The following is a 21,394-nucleotide window of genomic DNA, read 5'->3' on the forward strand; positions in this document are numbered from 1 at the left end:
CATCTTCGCCTCCGCCCCGCTGACCCGATCTGAGCGAGGACTAGCTGCTCTCGCCACGGGACTGGCCAATCAGCTTGCGAGACCCATTGCGAGGAGACGTGCGTACAAGACAGCAGCGAGGAAGAAGACTTGAATACCCACCAATCAAAAGGGGCCTCGGCTCCGCACGCCCCTTTCCCCGCCCCTTGGTACTGTTGTTGTGGAAACCAAGGGAAGCAAAGGTTCCAACAAGGCGGGACAGGAGCAAGAAGTTGAATGACAGAAAAGGCAACATCCACAACATCCACATGGCCCGAGGCGCGGAAAAGTGAATTCTGAGGTGGGCCTCCCTTAGGGTAGTGGGGAGCAACAGGAGAGGGCTAGGCGCTGGGGGCGGGCGCCGGGGCACCTGGATGGGTGGGCGGATGTGTGGGCTGGGTTCCAACGAGGGAGTCCGATATGTCATGAACAGAAAGGAAGAAAAGTGGAAATAGATGGCCAAAAGCACCCCGAGACTCTCCAACCTGCAACCTAAAGGTGTCTTCACAGCCCTTTTCAATGCAAGCCCCGCCCCACTTTGCTCTGCCCTATAGGCACGGGGCCCACATTTGTCTCCACCTGCGCTGTTCAGTATGGACACCACTGGCCACATGTGGTCAGTGAGCCCTTGAAATGTGGTTGGTCCAGTTTGAGACCAATTTCGGAGACTATGAAAAGGAGGATGTTAAAAAAATATTAATAATCTTTTATGTTGATTCCACATTGAAATGAAAACATTTTGGATGTATTGGATTAAAATATATTACTAAAATTAAGTTCCCATGTTTCTTTTTACTTTTTTTTAATGTGACTATGGAACATCGAAAATCAGACATGGCTGCCATTGGTGGCTGGCAGTTGTGTCTCTCACACTAGCTTTACTGAACAGTGCTGGTCTGGGATTATACCATCATTTGTCATAAAAGGACTGGGGAGGTTGGATGCCAACACACACGCACACACGGAGTACACACTCAAGATTTCAGGACAGGCTTAAGGAGCGGGCAGCACCTGGAACACTCTCTCATCTTCTCTTCTTTCTCCCTATTCCAGACCTGCCCCTGAGCCATCATCAACCGCTGCACCCTGCAGAACCCAGAGATCCAACATCAGGCACATGGTGGGAAGTCTTCAAAGGTAGATCTCTGAGTCATAGGGGAGTAGGAGACGAAGAGTGTGAGTCAGTGCTGAGTCCTTAATCAGTTCTAGAAACTTCTGAAGCTACAACTTTTGAGGACGTCCAGATAAGGCACAGAAACATTGTGTTTTTCACTAGGCCTATCTGGACAACACAGATGAAGGCACAAAGGTGTTTTATAACTGTGCTTTCAAGAGCACTGATCTTTTTCTGTTGGCAGTTGTGAGGCTCACAGTATCTTGAATCCCTTGTATCCTAACTGGCCTCATTCCTGCCCTCATTGAGGGGGACAGGGGAGTACTCACTCCAAGGCCACAAGTTAAAATCCTGCCAAGTTCAATTACTTGAGGTGTCTAATTGTGAGGTGATGAGAGGGAACATGGTCGAACCCCTAAAATCTAGCTACATTTTGCTACTTTGCCAGTTTTAGTGATTCCCAGCATCTCCGATGTGGTCTTAGTAGGCTTGTCTTCCATATCTCTGGGTCCAGCTAGGTAAGGCGTGTAGTGTCATGGTCAAATAGATGACATTTTTGGAGAGATTTCACATACATTCTTACAGTCTTGGAACACTGGAATCCCCCTTTTGAGGCTGCTTTCTTGAGCCCCACACTCACTCAACAGGCACTAAATCATTTTGTGAACCTAGTATGCTGTGTGTCAACTGAGGCATATGAATAACTTCCACTCCCCACTCACCCACAAGAAGCTCATTGAAAGACAGGATTTAGCCTCCAGAGGAGAATTCCTCTTTGTTTTTGATTAGTATTACAGGAGTGAGGACCCCTTGTTGGCCTCATCTGGGTTCCAGTAACCAGGCTGTCAGCAGAAATCAAATCTACCTCGGAATGAAAACTGGCCACTTTGTTCAGCCATTCATGACACTGAACTGTGGCTCTGGCTGTGCCTATCATTAGAGACAGCTAAATAGTGCTTGTGTCCTCAGCATCCCCAGCACAGTAGCCAATTCATAACAGTGACAAGTAGACACATTTGATGTTTGCTGAGCTGACTGTAACAAGCCCTTGAAAGCAGTTTCCAAAGGGGAAATTCCAGAAAAGTCCTACATTTGGCAATGCTGAAAGATAAGTGGAGCCTCCTGGGGTCTTGGATTTGGGAGATTCCACAGTCATTTCGATGTCGAAGATCTGGTGTGTTAGGTTGTGTCCAGTTCACAAGCTCATTTTGTATTTCCCATTCATGGGTAAGGTAGGATCTTGATTTTACCAGAACCTGGTGTGGCTGGGTTGCATGATCAAGGAGTTTCAGAGAGTGTGAGGGAAGGCGAAGAACAGACAAACCAGGGCTGGTAAGCAACTTTTTGGTTAGGTGTGGCAGGAGCTCCAGAGAGAGATTTCCCAAGCCCTGCCCTTTTTAAAAAAATTTTGTTGTTAAGCCCATGGGATGTTCTTTTATTTTTTTTTAATTGAGATATAATCTATATACAGTAAAATTCACCTTTTTCAGTGTATGGTTCTGAATACAGACAGTGGTATAACCACCACCTACATCACATATAGGACATTCCCATCAGCCCAAATATTTCCCCTGTACCCCTTTAATAGCACATCCCAGCCCCTGGCAAGTACTGATCTGCTTTCTGCCCCAATACTTTTGCCTTTTCTAGAAGGTCCTATAAAATGGCATCACACAATAAATAGCCTTTTGAGTCTGGTTTCTTTCACTAACAATGTATTTGAGGTTCATCTGCATTGTTTCCTGTATCAGTAGCTTGTTCCTTTTTATGGCTGAATAGTATTCCTTTGTGTGGCTGGGTCACAATTTGTTTATCTATTCACCCACTGAAGGACATTTAGGTTTTAATGGCTGCCAGTAATTACAAAATAAAACCTTGATAAACATTGGCTCATGGGTTTTTATGTGAACGTAGGTTTTTATTTCCTCTGTGTGTTCTACAATGGGTGGAATTGCTGGCTTATTTGACTGTTGTGATTTAGGTCTTTTTAATGAAGAGTTGAAAAGAATGGTGTTGCATTTTTTAAAATAAAGGCTTCATCATCATCTGATTCACATCTTACACATGCTAAGTGCTTACCAGAAGCACTCAGTGTGCTAAACACTCTAGATTTCAATATTTAACTGCCCGGGTGACCTCAGGCAAGTCACATAACCTCTTGGAGCTTCAGTTTCCCCACCTGTAAAATGGAGGTAGCACTAGGCCAACTTTCTCAGAGTACTGCGAGGATTAAATGACTTAATACGCACTGAGCACTTGGAAACAACTTGGCACGTAGTAGTGCTGTGTCTATGTTAACTATTATTATAATGTTCATTTCCTGACACCTCTCAATTTTATCCCCATAGCAACCCTGGGAGATAAGAGCTACTCTTATCTTCATTTTATGGAGAACACACCTAATGCTCCAAGAGATCCAGCAAGTTGTGCAAGGTCACTCAGGCAGTAAATAAGTATAAATAGTGGGTGTGGGATTTAACTGAGGCTGACTGACTCCAGACTCATCTACTTAGTTCCTATGCCAATCAGGGCTGTACCAAAGAAACAGAACCAGTATGCTATATGTGTTTGTAAGTATTGTGTGTATGAAGAGATTGATTTCAAGGCATTGGCTTATGCAATTGTTGGGGCTAGTGAGGCAAGTCTGGTATCTGTAGGACAGACCAGCAGGCTGCAAACTCTTGCCAGGAGCTGATGCTTCTTCCTCAGGGAAACCTCAGTATTTGCTTTTAAGGCCTTTCAGTGTTTGCTTTTAAAGTCTTGCAACTGATTGGATGAGGCCCACCCACATTATCCAGTCATCCCCTGTACTGGAGATATTAACCACATCTACAAAATACCTTTACAGCAACACTTTGATTAGTGTTTAATTGAATAATAGGGTATTATAGCACAACCATGCTGATGGGTAAAACTAACCATTACATCTTCTCTATGTTGAGAGCTGAAGCTCTGCTGAGGTTTCTAGAAGCAGAGTCCACTTTTCCAGTAACATTTTGAAGTGCCTCATGTATCTCCAGGTCAAAGAATCCTAAAGAGAGGTATTGGAGTTTTTTGTGGATTATTTTTTTTTTTTTGGGGGGGGGGGCGGGCGGGGAAGGGGGTGGTTAAACAGTGAAAACTTCCTGAACATAAGCCAGGCTTATCTGAGAAAAGGGGAGGCCCTAAATTTACCCCCAAACACAAGGACACTCAGAGCCATTTGAAGATCTTTAGAGGCCATCATATTTGTAACTCTAAATTAAATTTATCCTGTTAAATAAATACTAGCATATAAAGTGAGAAAGTACACCAACTCTGGTTTTTCCCCATGATGATGATCCTCCCACTATTTATTAAACTTCTTAAAAATTAGACTCTCTCCCCACTATAAATGGTTCAGGATCCTTGTTATGCTGTGCCTGTGGACATTCAGCTCAGACCCATCCTCCCAGGTTGGCCAGTGTGTGTCCTAGTCCGAAGTCCTTACCGACACAGTTACCCCAGGGTCAGTGAGTGGCCAGAGAGTGTCAGAATCCCCCTGCTGGACCACAGGGAAGGCCAAGGTCATCTTTCTCAGGAGTCCCAGCCTGCACAAGGGCAGCAGTCACTGAACTTTTTGCTGTGATACTGCCAGGAAGTGTGTAGTTCAGGAACCCCACACTCAGCAAGAGGATTAGTCACCCCTCTGACAGAACTTCCTCTGTGCCAAGCCTGTTTCAGGCACTTTACTTATGTCAAGTTCAAAGCCACATGAAGTGGGTACGACTACTACTCCCATTGTACAGATGAGGAAGCTGAGACCCAAAATGGCTCAGTAACCAGCCCAAGGTCATGCTACCAGGAAATGCTGGAACCAGGAATAAAACCCAGCTGTCTGGTTCTACCCTGACCTCCCAAGCCATACTTCCAGTAACCTCCCCACTCGGCAACCACCACTGCCTACCTCCTTACCCCTATGCCCTTCCCAGACAGTACCTTTTTCTGAGTCTCCTTTCCCCATCAGCCCTCCTAACCACAGGCACCCCATACTCAGAGCCAAAAGGGATCACGTCACCCTCAGAAGAAGAAATAGAGGCCCTAAAGATGTAGGACACACCCATGTCCCCCCAAATTATACAGGTAATAGAGCAAAAGCAGCAGGTGCATGCAAAACAGCCAGAAATATTATGAAGCATCCTCTGAGACTGGGTGCCAGACTCTGTTCCAGGTCCTGGAGACCCAGCACTGACAGGACTCAATCCCTGCCCTGGTGGGGATTATAGACTGGGAGGCAGGTGACATTTAGCGTGAAAACCAAGGAACAAGATAATTTCAGTGGCATGTGTTCTTGAGACACCAGTAAAGTTAAAGGCCTGAGGAGCAGGACTGGGAAGACCTCTCCAGGAAGTGAACTTTAGTCCAGGGTCCTCACCTTTCTTTACAGGGGCCGGTCTGGTGAGGACGGTGACTTGGGGCTCCCAAAGGCATCCTCCCTACTGAGAGAAGAGGGCGGGTAGGTAGTTTTGTTCCCAGAAGGGGTACCTAGGGCGGGAAGAGGTTAACCAACTTGCCCAGAGTACCCTGGCTGGACCCGACCCTGTGAAATACAGGCGAGCGGGTTTACCTTCTCCAGGGGAAGGAGTGGGGCTGTCCCCCCACCCCCCGCCCCAGGCTCACCCCTTTCCCAAGCAGCACGTCGTAACCTATTGATTCAAGCAGGGGGCGGGACGTGCGGCAGGCCGGATCATCCAGGGCATCCGGAGCAGTGAAACAAGATCGCGATTGGCTGTCCGCGGAGGGTGGGCGGGGCCTCCCGTCGCTCAGTGCGCGCGCTGCGGAGAAGCGTTGCCGAAGGCCGAGCGGAAAAAGGCGTGGCCACACGCGGGCTACGGTTGGCGGTACGGCCCCGCCCCGGACGTCGCGCGTCGCAGGCTAGGCGGCGGCGATTGGTCGGCCGGCGCGGGGGGCGGGGCGGAAGGTTCTGGAGGGGGCTGGCGGGCTCTGGAAGCTTCCGCCGGACGGGTATATAGAGTCCGGGACGGGGCGGCGGCGGAGCCGGGGGAACGGCGACAGCTAGGCGGCGGCCTGCAGGCGGGGGCCATGGGCAAAGACTATTACCAGACGCTGGGCCTGGCCCGGGGCGCGTCAGACGAAGAGATCAAGCGGGCCTACCGCCGCCAGGCGCTGCGCTACCACCCGGACAAGAACAAGGAGCCCGGCGCCGAGGAGAAGTTCAAGGAGATCGCCGAGGCCTACGACGTGCTCAGCGACCCACGCAAGCGCGAGATCTTCGACCGCTACGGGGAGGAAGGTGCGTACGCGCGCGCGGCCGGGGGCGTGCCCCCGCCGTTTGACAGGGGACGGGGAAACTGAGGCACGGCGGCATGACTGCTGCATCCTCGGGGGCGGAGGCGGTGTCCCGGGCTGCGAGCAGCCCCCGCCCTCTGGCCATGCGGGCTTCGGCCCTAGGATTGGCAGCCGCCAGATGGGAGGAGGAGCTCTAGCCGCACTGTTCGCCCAGAAGCTTCTAGCATGTCTAGGGCTGCCCCTCCCTGGGTGCCTCCGCCCACGTCCCCGATCGCCCCCTGTTGCGTGCCGAGAGGGAGACAGGTTTCTTCGGCTGGTGGCTCTGCGGGCCCACTGGCCCTAGCTTACCTGGGAGAAGTCGGGGGAGGTGCCCTGCCGCCCAGAGATGCTGGGCGCGACCGCTGGCTGAGCGCCGGGCACCACTTTCGTGCAGCGAGCCTGCAAAGGGGAGCGCCATTTCGCCCCCACCTCCCTCCCAGGCCCCTGGGAGGGTGGAGTGAGCTAATCCTTGCAAAGTGCTTACCCAGCTCTGCGCCAGGCACGTAGATGTCAACCGGCATCCACTGCGGACGTCTAGGTGCAGGAAGCGGAGGGACCGCCTCTGCGCAGCCACCCGGGGTAATCCTCCTCAGGAAAGGAGAAAGCTTTCTTGTTTGTCCAGTTGCTGGTTGGTGACTCAGGCTGGCTTCTGGGCTTGGCATTAACAAACGAAATGACTTTTTATGGAAGAACGGAGGTAATTGTGCCAGGGTGTGAGAATTTGAAAATCTCCGTATATTTTATCAACTTTTTTTATTCTTCCCCACATCTCAATAGCCCTAGAACATTTAAAAGTAAACACTTTCTGAAAGCTGACCCTGGATCGTGCCTTTTTCATTTGATCTCTTAGTGAATTCTTTTAAGTCGTGTGTCATTTCAGTGAGGGTGGGTCAGTGAAGAAGTGACACAACCTCCGTGGCCCTAGAGAGGGCCTTCTCAGAGCTTGAGCCCCTTGCCACAGCCATGCCACACTGAAGTACCTTGGGGGGTGTCTCTCTCTGCAGCTACAGTGGAAGTAGAGTTTAGGTTCTTCCTTGTTTGCTCCCAACAGGCTAAAACAATTCCTATTCCGGTGACTCTCAAGTGGTTTTCTCTTAAGGAAAGCCCCTGGCCAACCATCTGATTTATTGGGATTTTGCCTTTCAGGCCTAAAGGGCAGTGGCCCCAGTGGTGGGAGCAGCGGTGGTGCTAACGGTACCTCCTTCAGCTACACATTCCATGGAGACCCTCATGCCATGTTTGCCGAGTTCTTCGGTGGCCGAAATCCCTTTGACACCTTTTTTGGGCAACGAAACGGGGAGGAAGGCATGGACATCGATGACCCGTTCTCTGGCTTCGGCATGGGTGGCTTCCCCAACATGAACTATGGCCGTTCCCGCCCTGCCCAAGAGCCCACCCGAAAGAAGCAAGACCCCCCCGTTACCCATGACCTCAGGGTGTCCCTTGAAGAGATCTACAGCGGCTGTACCAAGAAGATGAAGATTTCCCATAAACGACTGAATCCCGATGGGAAGAGCATTCGCAATGAAGACAAAATCTTGACCATCGAAGTGAAACGGGGGTGGAAAGAAGGGACCAAAATCACCTTCCCCAAGGAGGGAGACCAGACCTCCAACAACATTCCAGCCGACATTGTCTTTGTTTTAAAGGACAAGCCACATAATATCTTTAAAAGAGATGGCTCTGATGTCATTTATCCAGCCAGGATCACCCTTCGGGAGGTAAGGCACCAGGCGGGGCAGTGTCTGTGCAGGGAGATAGCTGCTTTTTGAAGCAGTTTTGTGGGGGGTTTTTTGACAGATATTTCTGAGTAATTGGTGTCTGTCAGACTTACGGGTGCAATAGGCGCAAGGCAGGCCAGGTCTCTGTTTTTCCAGAGCTTCTGTGCTAATGATATGGGTAGATCTGGGTGCAGGGTCTTAGCTGTAGAGGCCTGATGGCTCTTACACTACCCCAGCCTGCCTCTGGGCAGGAATGGAGCTTCCTAAGCTGTACTCTACCTAATACTGTCACTTTGCTTTTCAAGGCTCTGTGTGGCTGTACTGTGAATGTCCCCACTCTGGACGGCAGGACCATACCCATCACATTCAAAGATGTCATCAGGCCTAACACACGGCGAAAAATTCCTGGAGAAGGCCTCCCTCTCCCCAAAACGCCCGAGAAACGTGGGGACCTCGTTATTGAGTTTGAAGTGATCTTCCCCGAAAGGATTCCCCCAGCGTCAAGAACCATACTTGAGAAGGCTCTTCCAATATAGTCACCTGTGTTTGCCCAAGGACTTACCAGGGACCTTTCCAGAGCTCAAGGATTTCCGGGCCGTTCCACTAGTTGTGGGCCCTTGAGAGGGCGGGAGGGCCCAGGGAGGGCTTTCATACTGCTGAATGTTTTCCAGAGAATATATTACAATCTTTCAAAGTCGTGCTCTAGACTTCAGTGGTTTTTCAAGCGACAGGGCAGCAGGTGGTGGGGACAGCAGGAGAAGGCATTCCAATCTGCCCCACTGGGTCCTACAGCCCTCCTGGAATGTGCCCACCCCACTTCCAGGTCCTACCCAGGGCCAACAGGCAGCCCTGCAGCTGGACTTGAGCCCTCTCTCGTTCCTTTGCTTGTGGCCGTTAGGTGATATCAACCTGCTGTTGGTTACCAAACCCTGTACGCTCTTCAGTTTCTGTCGTATGACCAGTTCGTGTTTTATTCTGTATTTGTCTCCCATGTTTTGCTCTTCCTCTGAAGAATCCCATCTTTTGCCATCTCAAATTGAGAACCTAGACTATTTTTGCAGAACTGCCTGGCTGGCGCCCACGAGCAATACCTCTCATTCCAGCAGGACCAAGGGAGCCAGCCTCAGTGAGTGAGAGTGAGTTGCACAGCTGCCTCACCCTCCGGGATCAGGGGCCCTTTTGAGCTCTGGTTCTGGGGCCAAATGCACTCACCTAAGGGTCACACTCCTTTCCTGTAAGGCAATCTTTGGCACACCAGGGCTTCTTGGTGGCCCAGGTCATTTTTTAATGGACTCTGGACTCTCAAAGGGATCTGATCCTTTTGAATTTTGCACAGCCCTAGATATAATCCCTTTTGATAAAAGGGTCTTTACTCCTGATTACAGGAGCACTGTGGAACGTCTGTAAATATGTTTTTATAATTCTGTGTAAAGTTGGTGTGCACTCAAAGCAGTCTGTGGCAGGTGCTGCTCTCTGTACAGGCCCATGATGGAATTCAGAAGGAACCTTGGGAGTGGGGCAGCGGGGAGTTGGAACAAATGTCTGTTCCCTGCAGGCCAGTGTGGTGCTCTGACCTTTAGACTCATTGTAAGTTGCCACTGCCAACGTGAGACCAAAGTGTGTGACTTGTCAATGTGCAGCATGACAGCATTAAAGACTGATGCTAAACCTCAGGGGAGCGGTCCTGCGACTCTGTTTGAGGGCTCTGCTGACTGGGGCTGGGGTAGGCATTGGACATCCCACCAAAGGCAGCCAGGGCAGGAGGGAGGGGCTGGTGTGAGGCAGTCTTCAAAAGGTGACTCTCCTCTCCTGTGTTCAGTGTGTGGGGTGGAGAATATCAATGCATCTGGACTCTGGATCCAGGTGTCCAAAGACCCCAGTGGATCAAAGCTCGTCTTTTTGTGAGGGTCGGGGCCAAAGTTAGGCATTTCTAGGCATATCTTCTTTTCCAGGGACAGTAGGAGGTCTGCCCTCTTAATTCCCCTCCACTCCTTTTTTGCTGGGACAGAATGGATGTCAGGCCCTGGCCAAGCCAGCCTAGGATTCCAGCCCAGTACTGGCCGCCCCGCCCTGGAGAAAACCATTTCCTGCCCTCACTTTATTTGCAGGCCACCAAAGCTGCTTTTACTTTGTAACTTTTTTTTTTAAGGAACTGGTTTTATTATAAGGTAAGTAATTACACAGGCTGAAAACAATGTATTGTTACTTTGCTACAAAATGTCTTAGAGTAAAAACTTAACACCATATTAAAGTCAACCTAGGAGTGGCTTTCTCTTCCCACGGAAACAATTTAACTGCTGAAAACCGTCTTAAGGGCACTGCTCTAGAAGAGAACTTACTGCAGTGGAGGTATGTTCTGTGTCTTTAAATGGAAATTAAGGTTCAATAAAATTAAAAAGTCAATTTCTCAGTCGCTCCAGCTACATTTCAAGTCCTCAGCAGCCACACGCGGCCAGTGGCAACTACTGGACAGCATAGAACTAAAGGGCATTTTACCCAAATCAAAGATACCAGTCCCTTAGAGAAGAGCAGCCACACTGAGCCACCCTATTTGGGATGTTATCCCAGATAGCAGACGCAAAAGGGACCGCATCATAAGAGATGTTTACTGAACTACCTCAGGCACCAAGACAACATTTACCGCAGAATTGGCCTGGCCTCATTTGGGGTCACAGATCCCCAGGACTACCATCCCCTTGTCCCCAGTCTCCATCATGTAGTAAATTCCTGTGAACTTCATATCAAAGTGCCATTGGTACAAAAGTATGCAAAATCTGAATGTGCATACAGTAGTGGGAACTCACAGAAACAACCTACTGACAGCATAGGTGGGGCAGTGGAAGACCTCAGGAAAGTAGTTGTGGAGAAAAAAAAATCAGGACTCCAGTGGACAGAAAGTCCACCTCTTTGGTGCACATCTTTTTGCCCACACTGGACGTAATCGTGTGTGTCCAGAGCTGTTTGGTGGGCCCATTAGCCAACTGCTCCTTTCTGGGCTGCCCTTTATTGGGTTTATTTTCCATGCCATTTCTCTAAGCACTTTTGGGAGTCCCTACTGTGTCAGTATGTGGAGGCCTGCCCCTGTGACCCACCTCATCTTAATTTGTTAAACCAGCAATGTCACATTTTTACAGGATTTATGCACAGTACAAAACTTAATGTACATCTGGTGAGAAGGTGAGTTCTCTCCCACCTCTGACCCTGCAGCTCTCTCCTGTGCATCTGTGTATAGATAAGCTGTGGCATCAGGGATTTTTTTCCTTCATTTTCAACATTTTTTTTTTTTTGCACATTCTCAAGCAAGTGCTTATATAAGCATAATTGCTAAATTTTTGGGTTCAATCATTGGCTGTGGTAGTACCAAACTTGCAAGGGGACATGGAATGAGAATCTTCCCACTCTGCTATTAGAGTCCATCCCCAAAGTGTGTTCCCAGTGTCTCCTGTGCCTTTCCTGAGATGCTTTACAAATGCATTTTTCTGTTTTTACACAAATGGTACATACATATGCTCTGCATTTTTTTCCTCACATAATGCATTGTGGAAATAGCTTTCTCATTCCTGTAACTCTATGCCTTTATGGCACCACGTCTACCCATGTCGGTGTGAAGATCGAAGTCAGTGTTTGGTGTCCCCTTTCCTCTAGCCAGCTTCCAGGTTTGAGTCCAGCTCAACCACTTCTAGCTGTGTGATCTTGAGTAAATGACTTAACCTCTCTATGCCTATTTCTTAAACTGTTTAATAGGCATAGTGATACCATGCCTTATCCAAGGTCTCACTTTCCATGGTTTCAGTGAACCCCAGTCAACCGCGGTCCAAAATATTAAATGGAAATTTAATTAAGTTCTAAATTGCATGTCATTCGGAGTAGAGCAATGAAGTCTCCCTTCGTCCTGCCTGGCGCATGAATCATCTCTGTCCAGCATATCCACACTATGCATGCTTTCTGACCATCCCCATTTGTCACTTAGTAGGCATCTCAGTAATCAGATAACTGTTGTGGTATCACAGTGCTTGTGTTCAAGTAACAGTTTTACTTAATGGCCCCAAAGCACAAGAGTAGTGATGCTGCCAATTCAGACATGACAAAGAGAAGTCATAAAGTGCTTTCTTTTACGTGAAAAGGTGAAAGTTAATAAGAGAGACCACATTCATACAACTTTTATTACAGTATATTGTTATAATTGTTTTATTATTCATTGTTGTTAATCTCTGTACCTAATCTATAAATTAAACTATAGTACATAGGTATATATATTAAAAAAAATAAATAACATAGGATATATAGGGTTTGATAACATTCATGGTTTCAGCATCTACTGGAGGTCTTAGACCATATTTCCACAGGGCCTGGCATAGAACCAGCACTGTGTGTCAGTTAACATTATTACCTCCTTATGTGCAGCTCTCTTAGCCCACACCCTGTAACCCCAAAGACTGGGGTGTGTCCCAGGTCTATTAGGTCAGTGCACTCAGCCGAGCTTCAAAAACTAAATCATCTGGCGAGCCTCTGAGTCCCTCAGCTCAAGCCCTGGCCCAGCCCAGTCCAAGGACACTCTACCAAAAGGGTCTCACTCCTCTGCTGTCTTGCGACAACCTGCTCACTCAACAGAGGCAGCAAAACATCAAGATTGAGCTATCCTGGCTCTGAATCCAGGATCTGCTGCTCTGCAGCTATGTGTCCTTTGGCAAGTGACTTCACTTCTGAGTCTCAGTGCCCTCATTTGAAAATCGGAGAGCAAATGAAGGTACAGACTTCATAGGAAGGTTGTGCAAACTGGGCAAGACAGTGTAGCAGGAAGCAAAAGAGCATGGTGTTAAGAACCTGGCTTCTGGAGGGCGACTGTGCTGAGTTCAAGTTCTGCATTCCCCTAGCAAACAATGAAACCTCTCAGAGTCTCTCTTCCTTCCCACAAGAAATAGAACTAATCATAGCAGCCACCCCTTTTCACGCCCCAGAGCTAGAACTGACAGCTGACCCCTGAGGACTTCACACAGACCTAGCTCAGAGCAACTGTTTGATTCAATGGGTAGTAAGTATCTCTAGAGCACTCAGCAGAAAACCTGTCCCCGTCTCCTTGAATATTACTTTTCATTAGTTACTAATTATCAAAGCACACAGCATAGTGCTTGATACATTATAAGTACTTATCCATTCAATAAACATTTATTGAATACCTGCTCTGTGCTCAGCTGGGGATAAGGCAGTGAACAAAACTAAACAAAAATTTCACCTTTGTAGAGCTGATGGTCACGTGGGGTGGGGTGGGGAGAGAAAGAAAATAATTAAGAATAAATAAATAAAGCATCTAATGTGCTAGATAGTGATGAGAATGAAGGAGAAATAGAAAACAAGTGGGTAGAGAGTGTTGGAAGCAATTTTAAGCAACACGATCAGCAAATGCCTCACCGAGAAGGTGATGGTTATGCAAAGATTTGAAGGCGGTAAGGAGGGAGCCAGGTAAATAGTGAGGAAAGAGCGTTCCAGGTAGAGGGAGCAACCCGTGCAAAGGTCCTGAGCTAGGATTGTGCCTGAGTTGTTTAAGGAATAGCCAGGAGCCCAGGGAAGCTAGAGTAGAGTGAGTAATGGGAGGAGAGGAGATTCGAAGAGGGGAGTTGGAAGGAGGAGAGATGAGAGGAGAGGAGGACAGGTTGGAGTGATGAAGCAAATGGTGCAGGGCCTGGTGGACTACAGGGAGAACCTTGGCTTTTCTTCTGAGTGAGGTAAGAACTTGCGAGGATTTGGGTTTTCATTTTGTCTTAATTTTCCTTTGCTGGGGGTGGGGAGGTGGCATGTCATTTGCTTGTAAGATAACTTTAAGTCCCTGAAATATGTGATCATCGGTCTCTTGAAATTTCAATGCACTAAACTTCCATCTCAAAATAGCACAGCATAAACAATAAGCACCTATATTTTCTATGAAAATCTAGTCCTTAAAGTGCACATACTCCTGTTCCCTCCCACAGACCTGAGAACACTTTCTCGGTCTGCAGATTCCATTCTTGTCCAAGATGGCATGGGAGTCTGAAACTCTGTGATTCTTCAATTAGATGTCTTCTCTCTTTGTCATGAGGAGAGGAAACAACCTCGGGAATACTCCAGAAGGTCCCACTCTAGAGCAACAAAGTTTCCTTGCAGTCACCCACCATCTTTGCATCACTAGTGCCCAGAGCAGTGCCTGGCCCAGAACTCTCTGAGTGTTTGTTGAATGAGTCATTGAATGACAAAGTGATTCAGACAAGAGGATCTGCAACATTTGTCTTATGACCAATCACATCAGAGTGTGTGCAGAGGAAGAACCACCTAGACCAGGGGTCTGCTGTGGTCCCCCAGGGAAGAGGCCTCCCATACTCTACTTCTTTTAACTTCCACCTGAGGGATTAGATGTTCTCTCTGGCTCCAGGAAAGTCTCTCTTTCCTGGGGTCCTGCTCCTACGTCATGAGTCATGTATTCATCACTTGGCACAGTTTCTGAGGGCCAGCTCAACATTAGGCCCAGGGGGCCCAGTAAGTGACAAACACAGCAATCTGGGGATGCCTCACGGTGCTCACAGCCTTCTGGGAAACAGACCTAACTAAACCAAAGATTTTAGTATCTTAGGGCTGACATAACGAAGTACCTCTTACTAGGGGGCTTATAATAGGAATTTATTTTCTCACAGTTCTGGAGGCCAGAAGTCCAAACCCAAGGTGTGAGCAGGGTGAGTTCCTTCTGGAGGATTTGAGGGAGAACCTGTCCCAGGCCTTTCTCCTGGCCCCTGGTGGTTGCCAGCCATCCTTCACGTTCCTTGGTTTATAGCTACATTGCTCCAATCTCTGCCTCTGTCTTCACATGGCCTCCCCTCTGCGTGTCTCTGTGTCTTCTGTATCTCATAAGGACATGTATCATTGGATTCAGGGGCCAGATTAATGCAGAATACCCTCGTCTTGAAATTTTTAATTACATTCGCAAAGATCCTTATTTCAAACAAGGTCACGTTCACAGGTTACGGTATATGGGCACCATTCAGCCCATTACACCAGGCAGGGCACTTCCTATGACCAGAGAAGTTGGAGGGTGGGGGCCTGGCAGGCCCTGGGCACACAGACCAGGGTGCAGAAGGTTGTCAAGGCTCAAGAATGGGCCACTGGAGCTGAGGCCCCATGGAGGAGGTCTCTAGGTATACGAGGGGTGTGGAATCAGCCAGCCTGGGGAGTGTAAGGCCCTGAGGCAGGGTGTGGCCAGAGAGAGCAGGAGAGAGTAGGGTAGGGTGTGCCCAGGATTAAGACAGGCCAGGCGTCAGGGCCCTGCTGAGACAGGCCTGGGTGCCTGAGACCAGAGGAGAAGCCAGCTGAAAGAGCAAGTTGGGAGGTACATGGTGTGATTTGCTTTTGCCTGGAAGTTGGCCAGGCGACCTGGATGGTTTGTCTCAATGGGGGCTCAACTTTCTTTGGAAAGATTATGCTGGATATCAACATAGCCAGGCCTGACTCTAGAGGAAATATTTCAGTGAAGGGTGTTTTGAGGGCACATGGCCTCATAGTAAGGGTGTGGTGGGCGTGAGGGGGTGGCTGCATCAGCAAAGGGAAGGGACCTGACACAGATGCTCATAGATGCCCTCTGGCTGCTGTAGGGGGAACACACTTAGGGTAAAGCAAAGGCAGAGCCAGGAGGCCAGAGAGAAGTCAAACTGTTGAAGATGGTAGGGTTGGATCAGGCAGGGGCCGAGGGGATGGAAAATGATTAGAGATGTATTTTGAAAGATCTGCCGATTGGCCCTCCATAAAATAACACTGCTGCCGGTTTTATTATGAATTCCTAAAACCTAGCAGGCAAAGGCAGATGTCTAAGCTGGGGCTGAGACCTGAGGCCACAGGACCCGGTCCAATCAGGGCCGCCTCTTCTGCTTCCCCTTAAGGCCTGTCCCGCTGGGTCCAGTCCTGCCAGGCTATAGGGGGAGCCCAACCTAGAGGTCACAAGGAACCAGGCAATCAAACTCAGAGCTCTGGTCAGGGCAATGACCCTGGGCACCGTCCCTCTTCAACTTGCTTTGTCCTACATCTCATAGTCAAGCTCTAAACTGAGGACGGTGAAACCCACACCCTCAGAGGCGTGTCACATGTGCTGAGGTTGGAGCTCAAGTGCCATATCCACGAGTCGCTGTGCAACTTTGAGCTAGTGGCTCCCCCTCTGTAGAATGGGGACAATATCCAAAAGCAGCCAGCACAGGGCCCAGCACACGGTAAGAACTTAATAAAGGTTTCTATTTCTGTCATGTTTCTATTAGGACATAGAGTGTTTATTCATCCCCATGACCTCAACACAGTTTAATAATAGCAGCTGGCATTCACTGAGCACTTACTATCTGTCAGGCACCACTGTAGGCTCATTTCAACCTAATATAATCAACTTCAGAATTATTATACCCATTTATTATGAAAATGATCCCTATTTTACAGATGAGGAGACTAAGGCACATGGGGAAGGGGATCACCCAGGGTCACACAGCTGGTGAGCAGTGCAAGTTACAAAATAATATGACTATATCCTGCCCCCAACCCAAGATGGACTAGAGATAGGAAAAAGACAGAGGAAAAGTAAAGCCATAGAATAAATAGAAGAAAATGTAGAATATTTTTGTGATTTAAGAGTAGAAAGGGCCTCTTTAATAAAATTCCATGGGCACGAACCACAAAATGAATAACTTCTATCACTTCTATTCTTCATTTCCTTCCCAATGAAGAATAACATGGATAAAGCAAATCATCACATGACAGAATGGGAGAATATATTTGCAGAGTTGAACATTGTAGCTACCTCACAGGTTTGTTAGGAGAGTTAAATGGTTTAATAAACATAAAATTCTTAGAACAGTGCCTAGCATATAGGAAGCTCTATCTAAACATTATCTATCATTGTTGAAACTGATGGGCTCAACATCCCAGCTCTATTAAATAGAACTATGCAAGTGCACACGTAACTTTTCCCCCCTCTTTAATTCCGCACCCTCCACTCCTGACCTACGGATGTTGCCGTCTCCCCTTAAGAACTGGTTTTCTGAAGGCAGGGTGTCTCCCACATGCTCGCAGCGCGCACCCGGGGCCTGGCGTTCCCGGCACCTGGCACCCCCAGCACATATGTAATTTTTAACTTTCTAGTAGCCACATTAAAATAGTAAAAAGAAACCAGTGAAATTAATTTGAATAATACATTTTATTTAGCCATATACATACATATTATTATGGTAATGACATGTAATCACTATAAAAATGAGCTAATGAGATGTGATATTTTACATCTCTTCTTCTTTCTACTAAGTCTCAGAAATCTGGTGTGTATTTCACACTGACAGCACATCTCAATTTGTATCAGCCACATTTCAAGTCCTCAATAACCACATGAGAAGTAGAGCATTCATGTTAGACTAGCGGTCCCCAACCTTTCTGGCACCAGGGACAGGTTTCATGGAAGACAATTTTTCCACGGACTGGGGGAAGAAAGCGGGGTGGGGGCGAGGGGATGGTTTCAGGATGATTGAAGCACATTACATTTATTGTGCACTTTATTTCTATTATTACATTGTAATATATAATGAGAAAATTGTACAACTCACCATAATGTAGAATTAGATGCCACCAGATGCAGCTGTATAATTGAAGTACATCAACTCACTTGCCTCTATAAAACCTGCCACCAGATGCAGTTTAATTGCCTTTTGCCACTCACTGATAGGGTTTTGATATGAGTCTGCAAGCAATTGATCTATTGTGGTCTCCGTGCAGTCAAACCTCCCAGTGATGCTAGCACTGGGGAGTGGCTCCAAATACAGATGAAACTTTGCTTGTTCTCCTCTCACCTCCTGCTGTGCGGCCTGGTTCCTAGGTTCCTAACAGGCTACAGACTGATAGCAGTCCAAGGCCCAGGGGTTGGGGGCCATGGACAGATCAGATTAGACAGTGCAGATCTAGACTCTGAAGCACTGGTGCAAATGAACAAGCTCAAATGCAAACTGGGCAAAGACTATGAACAGGCAATTTACAGAAGAGGAGAACCAGAAAGTTATCAAGCAAATGAGGACATGTTCAAAATGATTAGAAATTAGAGAAATGTAAAATAAAGTAATAGTGGTGTCACTTAACAGTGAGTCAGAGTGGCAAAAATCAGTAAGCTGGATAATACAAGCGGTAGGTGGTAATGTGGGGACATGGGACATTCCTGCACTGCTACTTAGTCTAATGGAGATAGATAGTCTGAGGGGGCCACATAGCAATTGAGTATGCCCTGTGACACAGCATCTCTGCGTCCAGGTCTCTCTCCTAGGGAGATTCTTACCAGGTCCCTAAAGGGGCATGCCTATGGCTGTCCACTGTGGTGTGGGAGATGGAGGCTACCTGGGGATCATGCTTGCGGAACAGAGCAGTAAGACATGAAGGATGCACCTCATTGAGCATCAAGCAGAAGTAAGAAGAAAACAGAGTCAAGAAATTAGCAGTACAGCTGGATCTTCAAGTTATAGTCCAAAACAAGCAAACAAGCAATCCTGTGCTGAGTGGGGAAAAAAGTAAGAAACTCAATACAACAGACCATCCACATAAAACAGCGCACATTATCAAAGAAAGACACAAACAAAAACGTGCACATTAAACCCACTGGAAGGTTGCCTCTGGGGATGGGAGGGAAATGGAGGTATTTTCCCCCAATGTTTGTTTTGAAATTTTCAAAGCAATAGAAAACTTACAAGAATAATAAAATGAATACCTATATAACATGTACCACTCTCCTGGATTCAGTGACAATTGTTAATATTTTGCCACATTTGCTTTCTCTCTTTCTCTCCCTATATACTAACATATACCATATAATGATATTGTATATAAACTATTGTATACATAATTTTTCTCTGAACCATTTGAGAGTTTCAGCCATCACAAATTTACCACTAAATAATTTAACGTGTTATCATCTAAGAATAAGACCATTCTTTTATGTAACCACAGTACAGTACTCATCCTCAGGGAATTTAACATGAATATAATATTATCTAATATTTACTCAACATTCAAATATCCCCAATTATCCCAAAAATATATTTCATAGCTGTTTTATCTTTTTTTTTTTTTTGAAATTTTATTGAGGATCCAATCAAGGATCATACAATGATTTTGCTTGTCATCTCTCTTTTGTCTCCTTTAGTATAGACCTGTTCCCCAGACTTTATTCATTCATTTAATTAAGGGATTGATTTTGCCTTTCATGACATAGATCTGTTTGAACAGTCTAGGTCAGTGTTTACCTCCTCCCCCCGTCCCACTTCATTCCCTTCCTCCTTTACTTCCTTTCTCTCCCTCTCCCTCTCTCTTCCTCTTTCTGTTTTTAAGAATGTCCCTCAATTGGGACGTGTCTGGTTGTCTCCTCACAATTAGATTCAGGTTAAACACTTAGGATAGGACAGGACTTCGTAAGTGATGTTGTGTGCATCTCAGTATAACACAACAGGAAGCACGAGAAGACAGCTTGTCCCATTGCTGGTGATGTTAACTTTGATCACTTGGTTAAGGTGGTGACTTCCAGGTTTCTCTACTAGTAACTTTTCCCCATTATAATTAACAAATAGTCTATGGGCTGGTCTTTTGAGACTGAATATCCACTTCCCCATTGATAAGACTTGCCTGAATCATTTACTCCTCTACTGTCTGCGAAATGGTGACATTTAACTCAACCATTCCTCCTGCATGTATTAGTTGGCATTCCAGAACTTCCATTCTCTAAAGAGGTAGAGGTAACACTCAAAACTGAGCTCCTTGGCCAGCCAGGTCTCCCAGCCTATTTTCGGGCCTTGTCTCTTGAGCTCTAAAATAGGATAAGATGTGCCCAGGGTAACTCCCTCACCCCTCTCTGGGCATTTTCTCATCGGTTAACATGTGGAATAAGTTGGGTTCTGGCTCAGAACTCTGATGTTCCTGCAACCCTACAACCTGCCTTCTCCAAGTGTGTAGGGGGCAACTCAGATGCCAGGAGCAACCAGGGCAGTGGGCACAGTTCCACAGAGGGCACTGGCCCAGCTGAAGCAACTGATCACTCATTGGGGGTGGCAGAGGTCAGCAAAACAGGAAGATAAGGACAATAGCTGAACCTGTTGCCATGGCAACCTCAATGTTTGCCAGCTGGGTGGGGCCTTGCTGGGCAGCCCTCAGCAGCTTCAGCAGGAGGCCTCAGGGCCCACTCTTGCCTTTCACCTCACCCCTCCGCTGGCCCTAGTGGGGCTGGGATGCACAGCAGGTCACCATGGGGAATGTAAAGACCCAGCATTGAGGCCTGAGCAAGGTCGCAACAGTTAGAGGACTCCAAGAACTACAGTTCCCAGAACACACAGTGAAATCCTGATCTAACCCCAGCTGCCCGAGTGGCCGGTTTTGAACTAGAACAAGGAAATATCACCTGTCCTGGGAACTGAGTGTCCTGGACTTTTAGAGGTGCGTTTGCATCTTTGTTTCTTGGATCTGCTCCTACCTTAGAAATTACAAGACAAACCCAGAGATAGTGAGATTACCTGGTCCTTTCATCCACACATGTGTGCTCTGTGCCCCGCGGTGTGGACGGGGTGGGAGGGTGGCGTGTACACACAGTCAGATAGAGGAGACAGACTCATTAAAGATCAGCTTCCTGAGGGCAGAGGTTTGGGTTGTGTGGATACACATAGTATGTGCTCAATAAATATTTGCTGGTCTAACCAAGAAGGAAACAGGCAGTCTCGCCCTTGTCATTCGTTCCATTGCACCCTTTTGCTATCTCCTACGATATTGCACTATCCCAAAGAGACACTAGCTGTATCTCTCTGTCCTGCCTCCAGGCTTTTGCACACGCTGTTCCCTCTACTAGGAGCACATTCAGCTTATAGAGATAGGACAAAGCCTGGCACCAAGCAGGGGCACACTAAATATTTGATGAGTGAATGAATGAATGAATGAATGCCCTTGTCCATTGTACACCCCAGGAAACAGGGACGCTCGGGACCCTCCCTATTCATCTCGATCATCCCCCCCACCCCCCACCGCCAGCCTGGAATGAATGCAGCTTTTTATCTGTTCTGAAGATGGCTGGGCTTGGGCAGGGGCAGGCCTGGCAGAGGACTGGCTTAGGGGCTGCCCTCAGCTCCTTCCCATGTCTCCTAAAGGGTCCGCTTTTCCAGATGACGGGGGTTCGCATCCTCTCCCCGAAATTCAACCTCCGTCACCTGAGTACCACAGCCAGCTC

The 21,394-nt window shown here is 47.6% G+C and overlaps 2 protein-coding genes and 1 long non-coding RNA gene across 12 annotated transcripts; 2 read left to right on the top strand and 1 right to left on the bottom strand.

Moving 5' to 3' along the window:
• The first annotated feature begins 2 nt into the window (after window positions 1–2).
• Window positions 3–2,813, top strand: LOC118612501. Its single transcript, XR_004955037.1, has 2 exons — window positions 3–319; window positions 1,072–2,813. It is a non-coding gene; the product is annotated as an uncharacterized LOC118612501 (long non-coding RNA).
• A 1,156-nt stretch (window positions 2,814–3,969) lies between these two features.
• LOC107519421 (proline-rich protein 36-like) lies at window positions 3,970–7,130 on the bottom strand. 10 transcript variants are annotated; one of them, XR_004955035.1, is made up of 5 exons: window positions 6,924–7,130; window positions 5,771–5,925; window positions 5,526–5,586; window positions 4,602–4,701; window positions 3,970–4,163 (listed from the first exon to the last, which is right to left on the bottom strand). XR_004955035.1 is itself a non-coding variant. In XM_036234341.1 (4 exons), exons 1-4 carry the CDS (start codon window positions 7,099–7,101, stop codon window positions 4,065–4,067), a joined length of 441 nt encoding a protein of 146 aa, XP_036090234.1. In that variant the 5' UTR covers window positions 7,102–7,130; the 3' UTR covers window positions 3,970–4,064. The 10 variants fall into 10 exon arrangements, 5 of the variants coding, with proteins under 5 accessions (XP_036090234.1, XP_036090233.1, XP_036090236.1 ...); XR_001599111.2 differs by having other exon boundaries at window positions 5,526–5,589; window positions 6,749–7,130; XR_004955034.1 differs by having other exon boundaries at window positions 4,602–5,586; window positions 6,749–7,130.
• Window positions 6,065–9,833, top strand: DNAJB1 (DnaJ heat shock protein family (Hsp40) member B1). The gene is made up of 3 exons (XM_016162106.2): window positions 6,065–6,404; window positions 7,586–8,160; window positions 8,466–9,833. The coding sequence occupies exons 1-3, from the start codon at window positions 6,194–6,196 to the stop codon at window positions 8,694–8,696; spliced, it is 1,017 nt and encodes a 338-aa protein (XP_016017592.1). The 5' UTR covers window positions 6,065–6,193; the 3' UTR covers window positions 8,697–9,833.
• Window positions 9,834–21,394: the final 11,561 nt, after the last annotated feature.

The sequence above is a fragment of the Rousettus aegyptiacus genome, unplaced genomic scaffold, assembly GCF_014176215.1.
Source record: "Rousettus aegyptiacus isolate mRouAeg1 unplaced genomic scaffold, mRouAeg1.p scaffold_m13_p_16, whole genome shotgun sequence".
In the NCBI taxonomy this organism is placed as follows: domain Eukaryota; kingdom Metazoa; phylum Chordata; class Mammalia; order Chiroptera; family Pteropodidae; genus Rousettus; species Rousettus aegyptiacus.